This window comes from Clinocottus analis, unplaced genomic scaffold (genome assembly GCF_023055335.1).
Source record: "Clinocottus analis isolate CAN_PGR_092001 unplaced genomic scaffold, fCliAna1.0.p SCAF_6, whole genome shotgun sequence".
In the NCBI taxonomy this organism is placed as follows: Eukaryota; Metazoa; Chordata; class Actinopteri; order Perciformes; family Cottidae; genus Clinocottus; species Clinocottus analis.
In genome coordinates this window covers 4,589,340-4,608,264 of record NW_027176218.1, presented here as the reverse complement: position 1 = coordinate 4,608,264, position 18,925 = coordinate 4,589,340, and the positions used below count along the sequence as shown (strand labels likewise).

Sequence of the window (18,925 nt, the reverse complement as noted above, 5' to 3'; positions counted from 1 at the left end):
TTGTTTTATTGGCTGAACGAGGGGAGCAATATGCACAGCTGTACAGCAAGGCGGCGCAGAATCCCCCCAAACAGCAACGCTGTATTTTGCATCGAGTGAAAATTGAAAAAACAAAGTGAAAAATTGAATATTGGGAAGCTAATGGACCACATCCAGGGCGGTCCACGAGCAGAGGTGGGTTGCATACGGTGGAGAGACTGTTTTTCTCATCAGGGAGAACATGTTCACTCGTTCTTATGGCAGGAATCTATTCAACACCAGAGCTGAAGACGCAGCAGCGCAGAGGCCTCGGGAGCCTCCTGATGAGGGCAGCAGAAGCAGCACAGAAAGAAGAAAAAAAAAGACACGTCAGAGAGAAGTCAGGGTATATTCACATGAAATGTGGAGCACTTTATTGCTCATGAAAAGTGGAAAGTTGACGCATTTCTGGTACCGAGCCAAAAAAGACGCTGGAGACAATTTTCCATTCGGTGTCATTTTTAACCAACAGTGTTCCCTTGTCATTGGTTGAAGGGCCGGCTCGCTGGATGGGATGTAATTTCATGTGTACTGTGGTCAGTGTTGTAAGATGTATTTTTGACTGACTGGAATTATTGCCACATACACTTCTGCAAATCTTACAAAAAGTTGCATCATATGGAAATATTTAGCTTCACGTCAAAACCCGCATCACACCCTCACACAGCCGTGCTGCTGTCGTCATCGTTTGTGTGGAAAAGACATCCTGCTGGTTTACACACAGTTACTGTTACGTTACGCAGACAAAGACAGCTTCATTAGTAAGATCCATCTTGACAAATATAAGAATATTCAGCTTTTTTTGTTTTTTTGTTGTTGTTCAATGTATACTCTTGAGTTTGGTCCGACTAAAGAAGCAACTGGATATCATGTATGGGAATTTACAATTTAGCATATATGGGAATTTACAATTTATGTATTTTTTCTGATAATGTATAAACCAAATGCTTAATTGATTAAAAGGACAAAATTTACATTTTATTTAATAATGAAAATAATCATTAGTTGCAGCTATAATTTCAGATGTATTATTCTAATTTTGTAGTCTCATTGAGATAAAAAAAAAAAAAAAGAGAACATGGTAATATGTACAAAAACACATAAATTCACACCAAACACACAGAATAGTGGTTACACATTAAGAAAAGCAATCCATAGCATTTAAAGTTCCTGAGTAAGATATTCTAAAATCGTGGAAGTAAATAAGATATTTAATTTTCTATTATAATTTTGTGACTCTACATGAAAATAGTATTTTAAACCAGTGTTTCCAATATATTTTTTTTTTTGAACAACTGCACAGGAGGTTTCAGCTGGAAGCTCTGCCGCTATCTTCTCAACCAAATGCACTTGAACGCATCCATGAGCATTCCTGACGGGCTCAAGGGCCAGGTACCATCCTCTGGTCCGCAGAGGAGATACAGAGAGGAGTCAGACTGCGCGTGCGACACGGCCTGCTTGTTCTCACGTCTCGTGCTGCGTGCTTGAGCAGATTTGCCTCGATAGGAAAAAAAGAAAAGAAAAGATAAAGGCTCTTTGATCGGCTGCAGGTGCGCTGCTTTAATGAGCATTACCACCCTCTCACCCCTCCTGTCCACAGACGCACATCTGCACATCTGTCATTCGATGCTCTGCAGCAGCATCTCCCTCTGACCTAGCCTCCCTCCTCCCCGCCTGTCACTCACCCCCCCCAGACCCTCCCTCTCTCTCCCTCTCTCTCTGCGCACGTCACACGCTGCACACTAACCAGGGCGACGTCAGAGATTCGCTATTCAATGAAATAGTTTTTCTTTTCTTTTTTACTGTATTGATACAGCTTTCCTGGCTCACTGAATACAATTGAGACGTCCAACAAAAAAAAAAAACACGTCCAAACCCCACCCACTCGAGGCATTCTGAGTTTGTGGAAACTAAAATACAGTATTTATTATGCAATGCACATGCTGTTAGAGGCACGGTGAGGAGAGCACGAAACAGAGGGGGAGAGAGAGAGAGAGAGAGAGAGAGAGAGAGAGAGAGAGAGAGAGAGAGAGAGAGAGAGAGAGAGAGAGAGATAGAAGTAGAGCGATGCCAGGTGTTTGTTTGTGGGCGCTCGCTTTCCCCGTTATTCAGATTGCGGGGTGCCCAGGGAATATCTCGATGACGTGGGTTGCGGCCTAGGCCGGAAACGTCGGCAGGAACTTGTGACTTTATATTAAGTGCCGGGGCCGGTTAACAGGAAAAGATAACCTGTTACTGTTGATACAGCAGAAGGAAGTGTGGATTCTTGGCTCATGCGACGATGCCTCCTCCGTCTCTGAGTGACTGGCTCGCTGGAATTTCCTCGAGCTCACCGTGGTCGTGTTCCGGGTGGCCGTGGCGGACGGTGCGTTGGGAGTGTTTCAGGAATGCGTTCAGGGACATTCCTGCTGCAACGGAAGAAGAAGAAAAAAGGGTTTCGTATGCAAGGAGGGGACAGGTGTTGCGTCATGGTGGCCACAGTGGCGCAGTCTTATCAATGCCCCTGTTGACTAACTGACCCGAGAGATTATGTGGTGCAGACTGTCGTGTTTTTGAATACACACGAGACGTGAGAACAAACTTCATTGTTACTCGTGTTTTCCTCGGGTCGCCATGCTCTGACGTACCCCTGTCACAGGTAGTGCTGCCCACCTGAATGCCCCCCCTGGGTCCTAAGGCCCTATGTGTACTGTACGTTATCGACATCCATTAAATATCAATGTATACATTCATAACAAATACCACACTGACAATAAACAGTTTAGTTGAAAGCAGACATGATCTTACAAGGAGCTTGGGAGCCACTGAAGGAGAAATACAATGGCATGATAGAGTATCTGTCATGGGGTTATTTGGAGGTGCAGGACAGAACATGCTATGATACAATGTGCTTTCGATAAACATGCCCAAACTTTCCATTTCTAGAATGCAGCAAAAAAAAAAAGGAATTAGTAATTCATGAAGACATTTGTCGGACTGACAAACATTGAAATATTTTGCGGGAACTGTTTGTAATTATTACATCATTGTGACAGGATTGCACCTCCCACTGCCTGAAGAAATGAGATAATGCTTGTGTTGCAGTTGAGTAATAACAGGCTGTTGATACAATGTGTGAACAGAAAAAATGAGGCGTCGTTAATAAGCTGTACCTGTAGCATATAAATATCTGCTGTAGCCATAGTATTTAACTTCACACACACACACACACAGAGCCTTTTTAATTGTAAAAATCACATGTAATTGTTAAAATTACGCAACAAATACTACAATTAAAAGCAATGCACGTTCATTTTTATCGCTAGAGAAAAAATAATTTGCATTGAAAGCTTCTTTTTCTAAATGTTCAGCACTGTGATATATTGCACGGCGGCTGAAACGACCCCCCCATTCTCTTTCCTGCCTCTATCTGATCAATCAGTCAACCAAACAGACACCAAGGCAGCCATTCAGTCAGTTAGTCAGCCAGCGAGCCACCTAGTCAAGCAGTCAGTCAGACACCCAGACACAGTCAGTCAGTCAGTCAGTCTTCTGTTTGGGCAGGGTGGAGGCTCCTAGACGGGCCCTTTGTCTGAGCAGAGAAGCCCCAGACACAACAGTGACCGGCCCCGGCCCCCTCACAATGGCCCTCCACACAAAAGCCCACACACTGGGACAATGGGCCGGGCTCAGAGTGGGGGTGGACGGCTGAGCTGAGGTTACCCACCTGCACACTTCAGCCACCCCTCTCCCCCTTCACCCTCCACCACCACCACCACCACACTACTCACCTCACATACACACACATACACACACAGAGCCCCCACCCATCCAGCTTTAAAGCGCTGCTGCAGGTGTCTTCCTGTGTCGGTGGAGGCGGGAGGAAGCCAGGAGTTGCCGTGCGGTGAAAGCATCAATTTGGGTTTTACAGCAGAAGATGAAACCGAGACACGTGAAGTAAAGTCACTTCAGGTCAACGAGTGTGTGGCCACGGATCAGAGCTCTGCTGCTGGCAGGAACTATAGTGACTAGAAATTCATATGGAAAATAACACAATTTCAAAAAAAAAATTCAAAACTTTGGTTCGAGCAAACTTAATTTGTTTTAAGCAGTCAGGTGACTGCGAGGTTGTGTTTCTATTTTAAAATGTGTTTTTTTTTTCAGTTTTATAACTAAAATGTGAGGCAATTTCTCAATATGAGAATTAAATCAATAATTATATTAACATATATGAAATTGAAGATTGTGTTTTTTTTTATTATTAATTGACAATTTTAGAAGAGACACAAAAATACACTTCCCTACTATTTAATGGTGGAACAATTTAAGATGAAGATATACAATAATAAAATATCTAATAAATATTTTTAAAAAATTTAAAACACTGCAATAGACTCAAAAGAGAAAACAGTCTCTCTTGCTCTTCTCTCTTTCTCTCGCTCTCTCGCTCTCTCACTCTCACTCTCTCTCTCTTTCTCTCTCTCTCTCTCACACACACACACACACACACACACACACACACACAAAGATGCTTCTGAGGCCGGTGAAAAACTAGAAAAAGGCCTCAAGTTGCAGTATTTCACCTCACAGTGGAGGATCGTATTCTGAGCTCGACGCACTTACATTTATTTTCCACCAAAGCCATTCCCATGATAAGTTACTAAATATTACTGGCTGCAACAAGTGGTCTGCTTTCCACTCTCCTTTTCATTGGAGGACCAAAGTGTCAATCATCCGCCCACTCAAATCACTGGCGGATTCATATTGGGAGTATCGCTACATTGTAGCAGGATGCCTCAATGCACTCACAGCTGCTGCAAATGTTCTGCACTTTAAGTGTTTAATAAAACACTTTTATGCTGTTTTTTTCTGCCGATATTCATCTTCGCGACAAGGTTTAATGGATTAAACTAAACACAGTGTGAGCATGTTTTAGTGGATTTACACCAAAAGTGTACAAAGCAACCAAAAGTCAAGATAGATTTTAATTTCCTCTTTTAATTGATTGCAACACATTTTATAACCACACATTACAAAATGCACATCAAATATTTTTTATCAGGCTCAGTTTGCAACCTTATTGATAAGAAATAGAAAAGAAAAACTACCAAAAATATGCTTTTACAAAATAAGACAATTATAATAAAGTAAATGCCACTTTGGATAACCGTAATCAAAAACCCATTTTTTTTATTCTACATAAAAAAAAGCTTGACATAAATAAGTTAGTATAATTTCTCAGTGTTTTTACAAAATTATGTACATAGGTACATTGCAAAGTTTTACACAAATACACAGGCATGATGACTGCATTTCTGAGAAAAGCTGCTCTCTCTCTCTCTCTTTCTCTATCCAGGTGTATACATCCCACACTTTAGGCAAATAAAGGGAAGCTTTTAGATGCTCACGTTTGCATCCTCAGCAGGCTAACAACATTGGTGAAACAAGTACAAACACAAATGAAAATTTAAGTCTAGGTTCTCACAAGAAAAACAAAAATGTGTGTGAAGTCAATTAAGGAGCACAGGGGGTGCTGGCAACCGTACTGAAGCAACCATGTATTTGGTATTGTAGGACATTCAAACCTTTTCAAAAAACCTCTCGAGAGAGCATTAAGGCTGAAGAAACAAGAAGAAAAAATATATAGTCGAGTAGAAGATGACTTCACAACACAACCTGTGCAGTTTGTATGGTCTTTGTCCTTCAATATCTTGAGTACCTCACAACTCCAAATTAAAACACACTGCAACAATGTGGCTGAGGTGTGCAAGGAGAACTTGAGAAAAAAAATAAAGTTGATCATATTCCAGGATTCAACGGATGCTAAAAGCATGTAGTTCAAAAATAAATATTGGGTGATGTAAAGGAAACCCTGGCAGAAATTGTACTTGTGTGTTTTTTTGTATTCTTCCTGTGGGAAATGGATCTTATAGGAGAGACATGCAATTGGTGACATTGAAGTGACCAGAGGAAGAGGGGGAAATAATATCCCAAAACAAACAAACAGATGAGCTACATTTGTACCGTTCTTCACTGCTGAGTTAGGAAGATGACGGAGTGAAGATACACTGTTAAGAAACTGTAAGAAGCCATGATTTTGTTTTAAATGTAGCAATTAGGGACTTTGTCAAAGTCACACTTGCTTTTCAGAGAATATTATAATAAAAAGTAAAAAAAAAAAATAATTAAAAAAAACAGCACAGCATTTTGGAAACAAGTATCAGACTACACTGCAATTCTTCAAGTCAAATCAAAATTCACACCTTTTTACAGAAAGGATTGGTGTTCAAATCAAAATGTTTTCTTATGTGCTACATATGGAGAGAAATATAATATAATATGCATATTTATTTACACACAGGTAGTAAAAAAAAAAAAAATTTAAAAAAAAGGAGCAAAAAAGGAAATCAAACCTAATTGCACACTGCTACATTGACTGCTTTTAGAGGCAGTAACTTTTTTAATTGAGTGCCACAACTTTAGTGTTTCTATTCAGTGCTTCAACAGCGTCCTCCCCCGTCTTCAGGAGAGTTGATATGTTTCTGATGCTGTGTAGTTCCTCTTCCGAAAAGCGACCAACACTGAGGTTTCCCCGCTTGAAAAGGGAAACGCATCTCCGCCTCTGTGAAAAAAAAAAGGAGATGAAAAGAGAAAAGTGAGACACTGACCACCGAGCAATACTTGCGGAAAACGCTCGCAAATTAGTGAGAATGCACAAGAACAAGAACGCTTTGTGCAAAGTGTTCAGATAAAAACATGAAAACTACACTTCGACAAAGAGGGGGAGGATCACCTTGAAAACAACAAGACAGTATCCAAAAATATATAATGTGAAAAAATAAAAAATGCATTGCAATTTCCACCGAGTTTTACCAAACTGATGCAAGAACTGTTTGTGCACTCAGTCAGGTGACACTGCAAAAAATATTAGAGGTGTAAAAAAAAAAAAAAAAAAAGCAGGTGGAGTGATTATACAGCAGCACTTAGAATATATAATAGATATATTTTAGAAGGTGGCTCATATGAGACAAAAACTAGCATGCAAAAAAAAAAATCTGATATTTTTCAGAGAACATGTTTTGCCTGGCTTTGTATACTTTCTATTTCACCAATAAAATATATATATATATATCCATATGCCAAAAAAAAAAGAGGTCAGTTTCGTTTTTTTATGCTGCACTGCAGCCTTCACGGTTCACTTCCTGCCACGACAATGCAGATTTCATGCCTATTCTCTCTCTGCTTTGGCCAACAAGCCACTTGATTTTCAGAGCTGCACGGCTTTTCTGCACACTGTGGGAGACAGATGTGTGTGTGTGTGTGTGTGTGTGTGTGTGTGTGTGTGTGTGTTGTAACATTAGTGTGCAAAGCGTGTGCAGCAGTCGCGCACGCGCACATACACACTCACGCAGAGCGAGAGAGAGACCTGCCCCTTCCCGTCCCTGCTCTGCTCTGAGGGCAGTGGCTGCTGACGTGTTACTACTACGCTGTTGTTCAGCACACTTGTTGTTTACAGTTTAGTCGGAAACTCAGGCAGGAGAGCTGTAGTAAAAAAAGAAAAAAAAAAATGTTAAAAAAAAAATGTAAACGTGCAAAAGTGAAGCCACGTTTTTTGTGTTATTCTGGTTTTACTCATAACTTTTCTCGGATCGATCAGATTAAATCGACTGGTTTGAGTGCAAAAGCACAACTGAGAGCTTGTTTGTGACGCGAAGCAGCTTTTACTCACACTACTGTTGTTACTACACTACTCATGGACAGCAGCGCGCAAAACAGCAATTTTATTAGATTCAAATTAAAATAATTACGTGAACTCCACTATTTGGGTTGCATTTAAGGACACCTTGTGGCCCTGGAATATTCAAATAATGTTTATGAGTGTTCTGTTCAAATAGCTGGGAGGAGGAGGGGGGGCGTAGACAGACTTCTACTACACGGACTAATATACATCGTTGCACCATAAAGACGCGCATTCATCATATAAAACAATTAAACGGTTTCTTACCGTCCCTCGTCCTCACGTTTGCCTCTTGGGACTGGTCTTTCTGGGCGTGTGTTCTGTCGAGTGGCTCAGGCTCGGACAAGTGACCTCATCTGAGCTGCTGTGTGACCTCTTATTTTGGGCCGAGGGCTCTGCAAAAGCAAAGCGAATAGAAAATAAATAAATAAAGAAAAAAATTATATAAATTGTGCTTAATGTGAGCACATCCTTAAAAAAAATACCAGCATTTTTTTTGTTTGCATTATGTCACAACAATAAAACAAGGTTATACAACAACTATGCCTCGAAATGTTTGCAACAAGCACACATACTACCCGTGAACGTGACACGCAGAAAACACGGTCACGCTGTTTTTTTGTGTGTTTTTTTTTAATGCACACGCTCGTCACCGACTCACCGTGACACGCGGGTCTCTTCCGCAGCCCGGTGCACTGCTCCGTGCAGTCCATCTGCCCGTCGGACCGCTCGCTGTCCCCGCTCGACGCCACCACCACCACGCAGCTATGATTCCCGTTTAGGTCCACATTGTTATTCCCGGCGGAGCAGACGCCCTTCTCCCTCCGCGGCTGCTTGTTGTAGAAATTCGGCACGTCTCTGCAGTCCACTAGTTCCCACTCGAGCCTGCCGTGGGCCAGCGGCGTGTGATTGGCGAAGTCGAAGCCCCACTTGGCGGAGGCAGCCTCTTCCATCTCCCGCAAGTGTCCCTTTAAATCCTTCCTTAACTCTTCGTGGTCCACCGAGCCGAAGAGGCTCCTGCAGGCGGACGGTTTCGGGTGATCCGACACCCGGGAGTCCGTCCGCTCCACGGTCGGGCTCCCGTTTGATAGTCGAACATCTGACATTTTCTCCCCACCTCCGAAAGATAGACGGGATTTTGCAAACAGCCGGGAGCGTCCAGTTTTCACGAGAAACGAAGAAAAAAAAAATGAAGAAAAAAAAAAAAAAAAAGCCCTTACACCGCTCAAAAACAACGGGTATCTCCTCGACGTTGAGCTGGATCCAAAACAGGCGTAAAACGACTTATGCCATGCATTAGTCGGGCTGCAAACGGTAACGGCCGCGGTGTTTCTGAAGCCGAAAAGTAGTCTCCGCGGATCATCGAAACAAAGTGCCCGGGAACTGAAGCCGCTCTGTCAATTTCGTCCCGTAGTGAGAGGAACTGCGGACCAACCTCAGTACCCAATATGGCGATTGAGAGATGTAGCGTTACTTGGGATTGAGAGTGGAGCCTGACTAGAGGGAAGGGGGGGGGGTGAGGTGTCGGGGTGGTGGAGGGGGAAACATGATTGACAGGCCGAGCTATTTAAACGCAAGGAAGGCCGCTCATTGGTTAAGGCGCTTAGACCCGCCCACTTCTCTTAAGGTGGACCAGGTCGTCGCGGCAGGCTTTTGCAACCACCAGCACGTTTGCATATTACACCAAATCTTGTTTTCTTCAAAAGGACTTGTTTTGGCCACGAAAATATAATTAATTGAAAACAGTCGGCGTGTCCTCAAAACACAATGCATTTTCAATTTTGTCCAACAAGAAAATCTGTTCTCATTAGTTTACTTTTGTTTATTTTAACTGCAAAAGTTAACAAGTTATCTTTGTTATAATTTGGATGTTGACTGGAAGACATGTCCACTGTAAATACAAAAAGAACAGCGTCCATATGGAAAAACAGTCAATTTCATAGTATTTAAAAAATAAAAAGATTTTAAAGATCTAACTACCTTTCATAAATCTAATTTAAACCTCAACCATTATATATGTATCACATAGAAAATCATAAAATATATATTTTTAAAGAAATTAAAGAAAGTCATACTGCTGCCACAATATGCAATAAGATTTAGAAAAATAGGTTGTGGAGGCATTTCTATAAAAATCCTTACATAGAAATGCTTATAAATATTCCTCCTACAAATAAATTACATTTCTGAATAGGCTCTTCAGGTGTTGGTCCTCTGTTGCAGTTGGTATACCCCCTCAATGTCAAAACTATATCTGTAAATTGGGTGAATGTGTATCCATAGAGCATGGTGTTTCAAACAGTTATCTGGAGCTGAGCCATGCAAGTCAAGGTCAGTCCTCATCTCCACCAGCCCCCAGGAGAAAAAGAGATGTACAAGAAATAGAGAGCAACGCACAACTTCACTTTTAAGAAGTCTGCAAATACAAATTAAATAAAATACAGAAAGAGAAAACTAAGAATGACAGGCAAAGGCCCTGCACGCTGAATGTTATTAGGTTATTTACACCACAGTGAGAAGTTTGTGCTGTGGGGGAAAAACAATGCCAATATTGAAAAAAAAACATTCTACTCATGGAAATATGAAATTAATGCAATCTGAAAATAATCTATAAAACAAGATTAGTTGATTTCAGAAATCATCCAAAACCTTGTATGTTTCGTTCTGGTACTATTTACACCTTCCACCACTAAGACAGAAAAAAAAAACAGCCACACTAAGACAGATGTTGGCCTTATGTTCACATCAAATAAAATAAAGAAGAAAAAACAAACATGATTTGGTTAAAATAGAACTATAAACTATTTGCGAGAAATGATGCAATTTCATTTTACTGTGAGCAATTATTCACGACGGGGTCACAGCAGGATATGTGGTGCAGCTGTGGGTGCCTGTAGCGCCACCCTTATGACTGGAACAATGCTGCCCTCTACTGGCCGCTTTCCGAGATCTGTGGCGGTACAAAGTCAGCAGGCGACAATCTGTATATCAAACGCCTTTTAATACCATCCATATGGATAAACATCACATCTGTACATTTACATAATTTATATGACAACCACATACAATCTCTACGCCAAAAGCATGTTCCAAAAATGTCAGTCCATCCACGTCTCCTCACCGACTCCGCCAGTGGCCTACCTTTCCGGCCGGGGCGTCACAGGTCAGACTGGGTCCCTCTGCCAGAGCAGACGGCCTCAGAGAGTGAGCCACTTGATTATGTAGAAGTTCCTCTTACCCACTCGGATCAAGGAGAGTCCATTCGACAGGATCTGGAGTTTGGGGATCAGCAGCTGCTCGGGATTGTCTGCCCGCCTGTGGTTGATCCACACGGCTCCGTCAGAAACCATCTGATACCTGCGCACAAACATGCCGGCGGTCAGTGAGCCCGGGGTCTCTACATATCCTGAAACAGTCTTGGCATCACCTGGCATTAGAAAATAGAATAGAGGCAATAGTAGTAGAAACGCTATAGACAAGCTATAGCTTGAATAATTAATCAAGCATGCATTACAATAGCCCACAAACTGCACACTGAGCTATACGTATAAAAACACTACCGGCATTTAATACATAATCAACAAATGATTTTGCAATAGACAGAAGTTAAGTCGGTCGGATAAACCAAGTAATTTGAAAGTATTAGTTAGTCCTTTGGAACTTTGCGAGGGACATTTTTCAAGAATCTTCTGATATTTTAGAGAACGGTTTGTAGAAAAATAAGTGACAGATAAACAAATCATGAGAATAATCTTCAGTTGCAGCGCTACATGAATATATATACTTATAAGCAACATAAAACAGAGAAGGAATTGTTCGTAAGACTCTGCTTGGCCAGACATTTAACGATTATACAATATATGTATTGTCCACCCTGGAAGAATCCAGTCAGAGGAATGACTCATCTTTGGCTGAATTGAGTAACTACAGCCCAGCGGTTTAACAACAGCAGCAGCAACAAAGTTGACCGAGTCACCCCCAAAATTAAAAGTAAATTCAAACCGCGGATCTTAATATATCCGTTTTTCTCCACCGCATGACCTTGAGCTAACACCTGACGTTAGCGGCACATTTTCCAAGGCGGCTGTTGGACCGAAGATTTTATGCTGGAGCACCCTACCCTCTGGGTCCCTGCGGGATGGCGTTGACCCGGCGGCAGGCGTCGATCACAGTGGTGCCCGGCTCCAACAGCAGCTCATTGAAGGGCGCCTCACTGAACAGCTCTTGGAGCTCATCGTCATTCATTTCCTCCAAGGCCTGCACGCTGCTGTGGTACAGTGCGTTGGTACATCTGCGGCAAAAATACATCATGTGACTTTTCCCGTCTGAATAGTTAGATTATCCACCTATGCATGGAGATCAAGGGTGTAGAGGCAGCGACGGGACGAGTACCACAGTGGGGTTTCTTTTCTCAGTTACACTCGTTGGCTCTCCAACTGAATGATTACCCAAATAAAAAACACCATTTAAAAATGTGTGCCTCATACAGAGCAAAAGCACGCAGCGTGTCCCTACCTCTTTGCGCTCTCGAGGCCCTCCTTGCCATGCACCAGTTTGGTTACTTCTGCGGCCAGCCGTTTGTGTGCGAGGCGTTTACCCGGGTCCTCCCTCTGCTGCTCCATCAGCCTCTCCACCTCCGGCAGAGGCAGGAAGGTGAACAGCTTCAGGTACCTACGGAAAGCCCACCACAATACACATCAGCCTCCTGTCACAGTGTACAGAATGCCTACACTGATGTACAAAAGCCATATGAGTTGATGGGTCTACAAGCAACCATTGACGAGATGCTTTCATCGGGTCTTTACATGCAATACCCTCCGTCCTCATGGACAGGCCTCATCTTCACCAACCTTTCCACACTGGCGTCCGGCTGCCTGAGAAAGAACTGGTAGAGCTCAAAGGGAGACGTCTTGTCTCTGTTGAGCCACACTGCGTTGCCGGCCGTCTTGCCCAGCTTGTCCCCGACAGAGCTGGTCACCAACGGGATGGTCAGGCCGTACACCTCGTCCCCGCTGACTCTGCAGGAGGAATTAGGATTTACTAACAAAAGCGCTGCATGCCGGGTGTTGGTGTATTTTAAAACTGGGTGTGGAATTGGTCAACATCTGGCGAGTAATTCCAACGGTCAGTGGAATCAAATAGATCACATTGAGTTATTATTTTGCAAATTCTAACTAAAACCTTGAAAAAGAGATAGCAGAGTTTTTGTTTGACACGTGTGAAGAGTTTGCTGGATCGGCTTAACACATCATTATCGTTATCAATAGGGAGTTGGTTTAAATTTCCCCTTTATATATTTGTGTATAGACACTTTCACTTTTCGGTTCAGGGGTAGGAAATCATAAGCTTTATGCTTGGGGGGGAAAAAAAAGAAGAAGAAGAAAAAAAATCACATCCAGTTCTAGCTATACCCAAATATACGAGTCAGGGCTTCATCACCTTGGAGGCTCGAGCTTGTCAGGTGACCATGAAGCAGGAAATCACGCTAAAGTGTGTCAACAGGTGAACTTGGGAGGTTGTAAGCGTGCCGAATTGAAGCTGAACTCCTCACAACTCACACACAACTTTAAGTCACACATGTCGGTGTGCATACAATAACCCAGGAACAAAGACATGTTAAATTCGCGGAATCGTCAACGAGGTTTGGAACGAAGCCCTCTGACCAAACACATCAGAGAGGCCGCCGCTCGTGGTAGGAGGAGGGGACATTTACTTGCGAATGTACTCGTGGCCAGACATCAAATTGCCCAGCTGGTCGGTGCCCCCGAGCTGAATCTTGCAGCCGTATATTTGGTTGAGGTGGTGGAAGTCATACGCTTGGAACACCTGGTAGGTGAACTCGGTCAGACTCATACCGTCTCCGCTCTTCAGCCGCGACTGCACGCTGTGGCGGCTGAGCATGGTGCCCATCCGGAAGTGCCGCCCGGCCTCCGACAGGAAGTCCACCGCCCCCCAGTTCTTGTACCAGCTCAGGTTGTCCAGCACGGTCACCGTGCCCGGTTTACAGGAACCGTCCTGCACGTGCAGCTCGTGGTTGGTGAAAATCCTCTGGATACTCTCCCGGATGCTGCGGGTGTTCGCCTCCACGGCGTCCTCGGACATCCGCTCTCGCTCGCTCGTTTTCCCGCTCGGGTCCCCGATCCGCGCCGTGGCCCCTCCGAGCACGGCGAGGACGTGGTGCCCGGCGCTCCGGAAGTGCAGCAGGCCGACGAGGGCGAGCAGGTTGCCCACGTGAAGGCTGTCGGCCGTGGGGTCGAAGCCGCAGTACACGGTCTGAGCGCCGGACTGGAGCAGCCGGGGGAGCTGGTCCTGCGCGGCGTCCTCTGGGAAAGAGTCCTGCAGAAGACCGCGTTTATTCAGAGAAAAGAGCAGTCCGTTGTGTGTCGGCGAAGAACAATGTAGTTTAGACCCGAGTGCGAGGCGGAGACTCGTTCGTCCACGCAGAATACGCGGTCCATGCCGCGATACATGACAGCAGGTCCTCGCCATGGACGCAGCCATGTTGGATCTATGCGACAGGAACACGGAGGCGGAGTTAACAATAGTTTGGATAGTTTGTTGGGAGTATAGCGCCTCTAGCGCACTGGTTCGGAAGCGCAGTACAAACTGAGCAATGCATTGTGGTCAACTGTCATTTCACCGCTCGGGGGCGACCTTAGCTCCTACGTGACGTCCTTCACTGCCACCATTTATCTCTGCAGTGTGCAGGTTAAATGTACATACATTATTTATAGGCATTTGAATAGTAATTTGCACGTTGCAGGTTTCACAACTAGGTGTTGTAGGGATTGCATCTGGTGTTATGGGCCCCCCTCAAGGACAGAAGAGCCCATAAAATAAGATATCCCTTTATTAGTTGCAGGATTACAGAAGCAGACAGGTAACGTGCACATAGTAAAATATACAGACAGAATAACATGTATTTAAAAATGTATTTATCTTGCACCAGTTGAAATGATTGATTAACATTAGTTTTATTTGATATTGTAATTTAGTGGCTAATATTCCTAATGAATATTCATTTCCACAGACCTTGAGGGCAAGCTCTTGTGCAATATCATCACATGCAAATGTGTTTTTATGCTATTGAATTCATTTCTACCCTCCATGGACAATGGAGTAAAATGCAGCGTGTGCACTTACCAGTTCACTCAGAGAGAAGATACTTTAGTTGCAGGTTTTTTCCAATAGATGGCAATGAATGCATAAGGTCCAGTGGGCTAGCCCAAAGTCACAGCCGAAAGACGACTAAGCATTTTAATATTTGTTTGTTTGGACATTTTGGATCTAGCAAATATACATCTTACTAGAAACTTAGCTAAGGTGAGAGTTGTATTAACTCAAGTGTCCATTCAAACAAACACGTGCAAAATGGGGTGGATTTTTAAAAAAAAATCATTTTATTTTGAAATCCATTCAACGTCAACTTGTTCCATTGTTTAAATGACTAGATATACATTCAAACATTTACAGCATTGTTACCAAGCCACATTACACATTAACAACACACCCAGAGTCTCTGCTGTCTCTTTGCATGACACTATAGCCACAAAAACAAACCTCATGAAATCCAGAAAGGAAAAAAAAAAAAAAAAATCAAAAACCTAGTTCCTATGACTGCTGCCCCTCTGGTAACATTGTTTGTCAGTTTTTTTAAAATACAAATAAAAGGGCATATTAATATTCCTGTAATCAATGTCATTGTCGTTTGTGTGCTGTAAGGCAGAGACTATAAAGTTCCTCTAGAGAGAAAGAGGAGCACAACAGTTTCTTTCTACGTCCTGAGCTAGATCAACAGGAAGACTAGGTTTCCCTGATACAAGTTAAAAAGTCCCTTGTCAATTCAACACTAAACAGACCTTCCTAAAAAGGTAAGCAGACATCACAAATGTACACTACTTTTCCTCTAGGGCTCTAGTGTTTCAACCATTTTTTTTGTTTAGTTTTTAGTCTGAAGCTTCAATAGCACTTTCGAGCCTCTCTCTTGCTGTACATCGGATGGTTTTCTTGAATCTGCTGTGACAATGTCCTGTCTGCGTGGCCCGATTGGGTCTTGAACCACCAATGCTAGCTGATGACACAGTTTATACGTCGAAAAGTGTGTGAGTGTGTGTGCACAAGTCAAGTTTTTGTTCAGAATCTCTAGTGTTTTATGGCATGGGAACACGCTAAGGCACAGATTGTTTGTGGTTAATCCCGAAGGCCCGCCTGGGAACTACAAGTCCCAGGAATCTTGCAAAGGGGAAATGAATCGAGAAGTTCTAGGATGCGAGTAGAGGCAGCTTGAAGGTCAGTAATCTACTCATGGCGTAGGAAAGGTTTGGTGAGTTAGTGCAAGGTAGCAGCGTGTGAGGAGAGGAAAGTCAGACAAAAAGCATGACAAAAAAATCCGGATTATAAAACAGTACATACTGCATTTTCATTACTGCGTCTTCTTCACTCAAAGCATGTGATGTGATGAAAATCATGAGTGCATACAGTTTCTCCATTTAATCAACAGAGACGTGATGTGTAATAACATAAAAATACAAGTTTGTTTGTTCAAGAACAGTAGGCAACTATAGATGATTTTTTTGCTAATAATAAGAACATTCTGTGCATATATTACCCTTTTTAATATATAGATACTTATCCATACATATGCAACCTGAGAACAGAGTATAAAAAGAGGAGACCGATATTGTATGATCAGTGCTGGGCTGTAGCTTGATTATTTTTTTTAAATGACAAAGGTCACGGAGGTCAGGTTTTAATCACCTATCTAAAGTTGTGAGCGAGTACAGCCCTGCACAGCCCACATAGGCTTTTCACTTTAAATCACAGGAGCTTAATTTAACAAATACAAGACATCGTGTTGAAATATACTGAATGTATTGATGCTTCTCGATCTAAAAATAGCAATTAACAAAAGGAATGTCCCCAACGGGGATTCAGATCTACAGTATATTCAGATGACCGGTTGCCCTGTTACCCTTAAGTCCATTTACACTCCTCAATCGTTCCATTTCAAATTCACAACTATAGGATTTAGTTATACATATATACTTTAGTATAAAAATATGATCCAATTCAATTCAAACACAAGTATGGTGGCATTTAAGCAAAAACATACAGTACTTAACTACATTTGCTGCAAAATTTAAAACACTATTTAGCAATACAAAAAGTTGATCATCATTAGTACCTCGAATACCTCAAGAGTTAACGAGTGGGGCGAGCAGTCAATGTGTCATTTCAGCTATGTACAATGCACTCAGTTTATGCAATGGTATGTACTTATGACTGAATTTAGGATGTTGGGGAATTTACACATATATAATCTAAAAGTATCAGCCATGCATTTTTACTATTTCCTTAGCTATTATTTCCTTGTCTTCTGTGTAGCATGTTTATTTCATAAACGGCAACATGACAGCAGAATACAGGAGGAGCCTCTTAACATGCAGAGTTATCGTCCTAGATGGAGGACAAACACAACTTGTGGAAATCCATCACCGGAAAACAAAAGTCTCTTCTTTTAGCTGTTTAAAAAGTCAGATTGGCTTCATCTCACTCACACAAATTAAGTCCGGATGACCACATGCTGCTTTTTTCCTTCGTCTTTTGCTTTTTCCACCAGGCAAAGAGAAACTACAAGAGCAAAACTAGTTGTCAAAGTATCCGTTTAATCTATGCGCCTTCGTCACTTTATTTGCTATCGTGTAAAAATGTGCACATAATACCCCTGAATCGTAAAAACTGCATGTGTTATGAGGACCAAAGAAAGCCTGTGAAATACACCAGAAGGCAGATAGACTGACAAGAGGAGAGACGAAGCACCGCTAATGATGAGAAGCTAAATCATGAGACGCGTTCTGGAGTAACGGGGCTTCACCAAGTGAGACGTTAAGAAACAGTTGCATGGATTTCTGGCTAATCTGATTAAAGTCTTCCTGTGTGAAGGTCACGATGCGTTTTTTTTATCTGGCTGTTAGCCCGTGAATACCAGGATGGAGTGCCAAATGTCTGTGCATGTGTTTTGTTTCATGAAGAACAAAAAGAAGCATTCAACAAAATATAGTAAAATGGTGCCATATTTAGCACATCGCGGGCGTGATTGTACTTGGGACGTGTACACAGTGAACGTCGGATCAGCTCAGTCTCATGAACGCTTCTCACAAACTCAGATTTAGTTATCTTTATTGCCTCGAGTGGACAAGTTGAGGAATACGTGATGATAATCCACGCCAAAAAGCTGATTGTTAAGAAGAGAAAAGTCATATGAAAGACATCGATCTTTTCCAGTATCATTAGAAACACAGTATGGCTTAGAAGACTTACAGTAATGCATGGATGGAGGGGTGTGGGGGGTGTGTGTGTGTTGGGGGGGGGGGGGGGGGGCTGGTGCAATTTGGCAGAAGCTGCCCTGCTTTGCTAACTATCTTAAATGTTGCTGCCCGCTGAAGTCATTTGGGTGTTGTTAGCTGTGAATGTGTGTATATGGCTCTTTGACATCCGTACAAAAAAAATCTCCTTTCAAGCATACTGCTGGAGTGGTGACTGTCAAGTTCACGTTCTTTCCTCATTTTTAGGGCTCGTTAAGGGTCAGGATAGCGTGGGGGGGGGGGGGGGCAACCACATGGAGAGCACCTCGGATACTTCAAATTTAGCATTCAGCGTTTTGGTCAGTGGTTGCATCCACTGGTTCTTCGCTCGAGGGCCGACTCGACCGTGCGTCGCGTCTTTGCACACGCGACGTTTGTCTGCCGACGACGGTTTCCGCACAAGGGAGTGGAGAGCACCGTGTCAAACCAGGAGGACCAGTAGCAATCTCGCCAAACTCTCGCCGCATCACGGGTGCGTCCCTGAAATAGAGGAGGTGATTTGCAGAGTGCTACTCCTGGTTATTCCTCCTCCTCCCAAAAAAAACAACAAAAAAACTCAGTACATGTCTCTGTAGATCTCCTGCAGGAGCGGGTGCAGTGAAGTGTCTTCTGTCTTTTTGATCTCCTGCACCAGCTGGGCATGCTCCGTGACCAGCTGCCGGAGGTCAGCCAGCTTCTGCAGCAGCTTGGGAAAGATGAAGGAGTTGTCGGGGTGATTGGCCAGCAGATGGAGCTGTAGCACCTGCACGATGCTCTCCTGCATGCGCTCAATGTGCTCCACATTCACCAGGCCTGGGCGGTCTGACCACAGGGGGGGGGGGGGGAG

The 18,925-nt window shown here is 43.1% G+C and overlaps 3 protein-coding genes across 5 annotated transcripts in view; all 3 read right to left on the bottom strand.

Annotated features, from left to right (window-relative positions):
* Positions 1 to 4,994: 4,994 nt before the first annotated feature.
* Positions 4,995 to 9,229, bottom strand: cdkn1bb (cyclin dependent kinase inhibitor 1Bb). The gene is made up of 3 exons (XM_068603582.1): positions 8,397 to 9,229; positions 8,003 to 8,130; positions 4,995 to 6,619 (listed from the first exon to the last, which is right to left on the bottom strand). Exons 1-2 carry the CDS (start codon positions 8,839 to 8,841, stop codon positions 8,015 to 8,017), a joined length of 561 nt encoding a protein of 186 aa, XP_068459683.1. The 5' UTR covers positions 8,842 to 9,229; the 3' UTR covers positions 4,995 to 6,619; positions 8,003 to 8,014.
* A 653-nt stretch (positions 9,230 to 9,882) lies between these two features.
* yars2 (tyrosyl-tRNA synthetase 2, mitochondrial) lies at positions 9,883 to 14,236 on the bottom strand. The gene is made up of 5 exons (XM_068603309.1): positions 13,449 to 14,236; positions 12,586 to 12,753; positions 12,251 to 12,406; positions 11,856 to 12,026; positions 9,883 to 11,092 (listed from the first exon to the last, which is right to left on the bottom strand). The coding sequence occupies exons 1-5, from the start codon at positions 14,234 to 14,236 to the stop codon at positions 10,933 to 10,935; spliced, it is 1,443 nt and encodes a 480-aa protein (XP_068459410.1). The 3' UTR covers positions 9,883 to 10,932.
* Positions 14,237 to 15,112: 876 nt separating this feature from the next.
* The window catches only part of pparab (peroxisome proliferator-activated receptor alpha b), a 32,829-nt gene continuing 29,016 nt past the window's right edge, over positions 15,113 to 18,925 (bottom strand). For 2 of the 3 annotated variants that reach the window (XM_068603580.1, XM_068603579.1), the window contains exons 7-8: positions 18,663 to 18,900; positions 15,113 to 18,579 (exon numbers count right to left, since the gene is read on the bottom strand). In XM_068603580.1, coding sequence (XP_068459681.1) covers positions 18,381 to 18,579; positions 18,663 to 18,900 — 437 coding nt within the window. In that variant the 3' untranslated portion in view covers positions 15,113 to 18,380. Of the gene's footprint in view, positions 18,901 to 18,925 lie in introns of all 3 variants that reach the window. The other variant, XM_068603581.1, reaches the window with a different exon arrangement.

What these genes read in the sequence shown, in the direction of transcription:
- cdkn1bb (XM_068603582.1), bottom strand. Translation starts at nt 8,841, where the DNA reads ATGTCAGATGTTCGACTATCAAACGGGAGCCCGACCGTGGAGCGGACG. An exon ending in GAAGAGACCCGCGTGTCACG is followed by an intron (nt 8,131 to 8,396) that starts GTGAGTCGGTGA and finishes TTGCTTTTGCAG; the next exon opens with AGCCCTCGGCCCAAAATAAG.
- yars2 (XM_068603309.1), bottom strand. Translation starts at nt 14,236, where the DNA reads ATGGCTGCGTCCATGGCGAGGACCTGCTGTCATGTATCGCGGCATGGA. An exon ending in CCGGACGCCAGTGTGGAAAG is followed by an intron (nt 12,407 to 12,585) that starts GTTGGTGAAGAT and finishes GGCTTTCCGTAG; the next exon opens with GTACCTGAAGCTGTTCACCT. An exon ending in GGCCTCGAGAGCGCAAAGAG is followed by an intron (nt 12,027 to 12,250) that starts GTAGGGACACGC and finishes TTTTTGCCGCAG; the next exon opens with ATGTACCAACGCACTGTACC.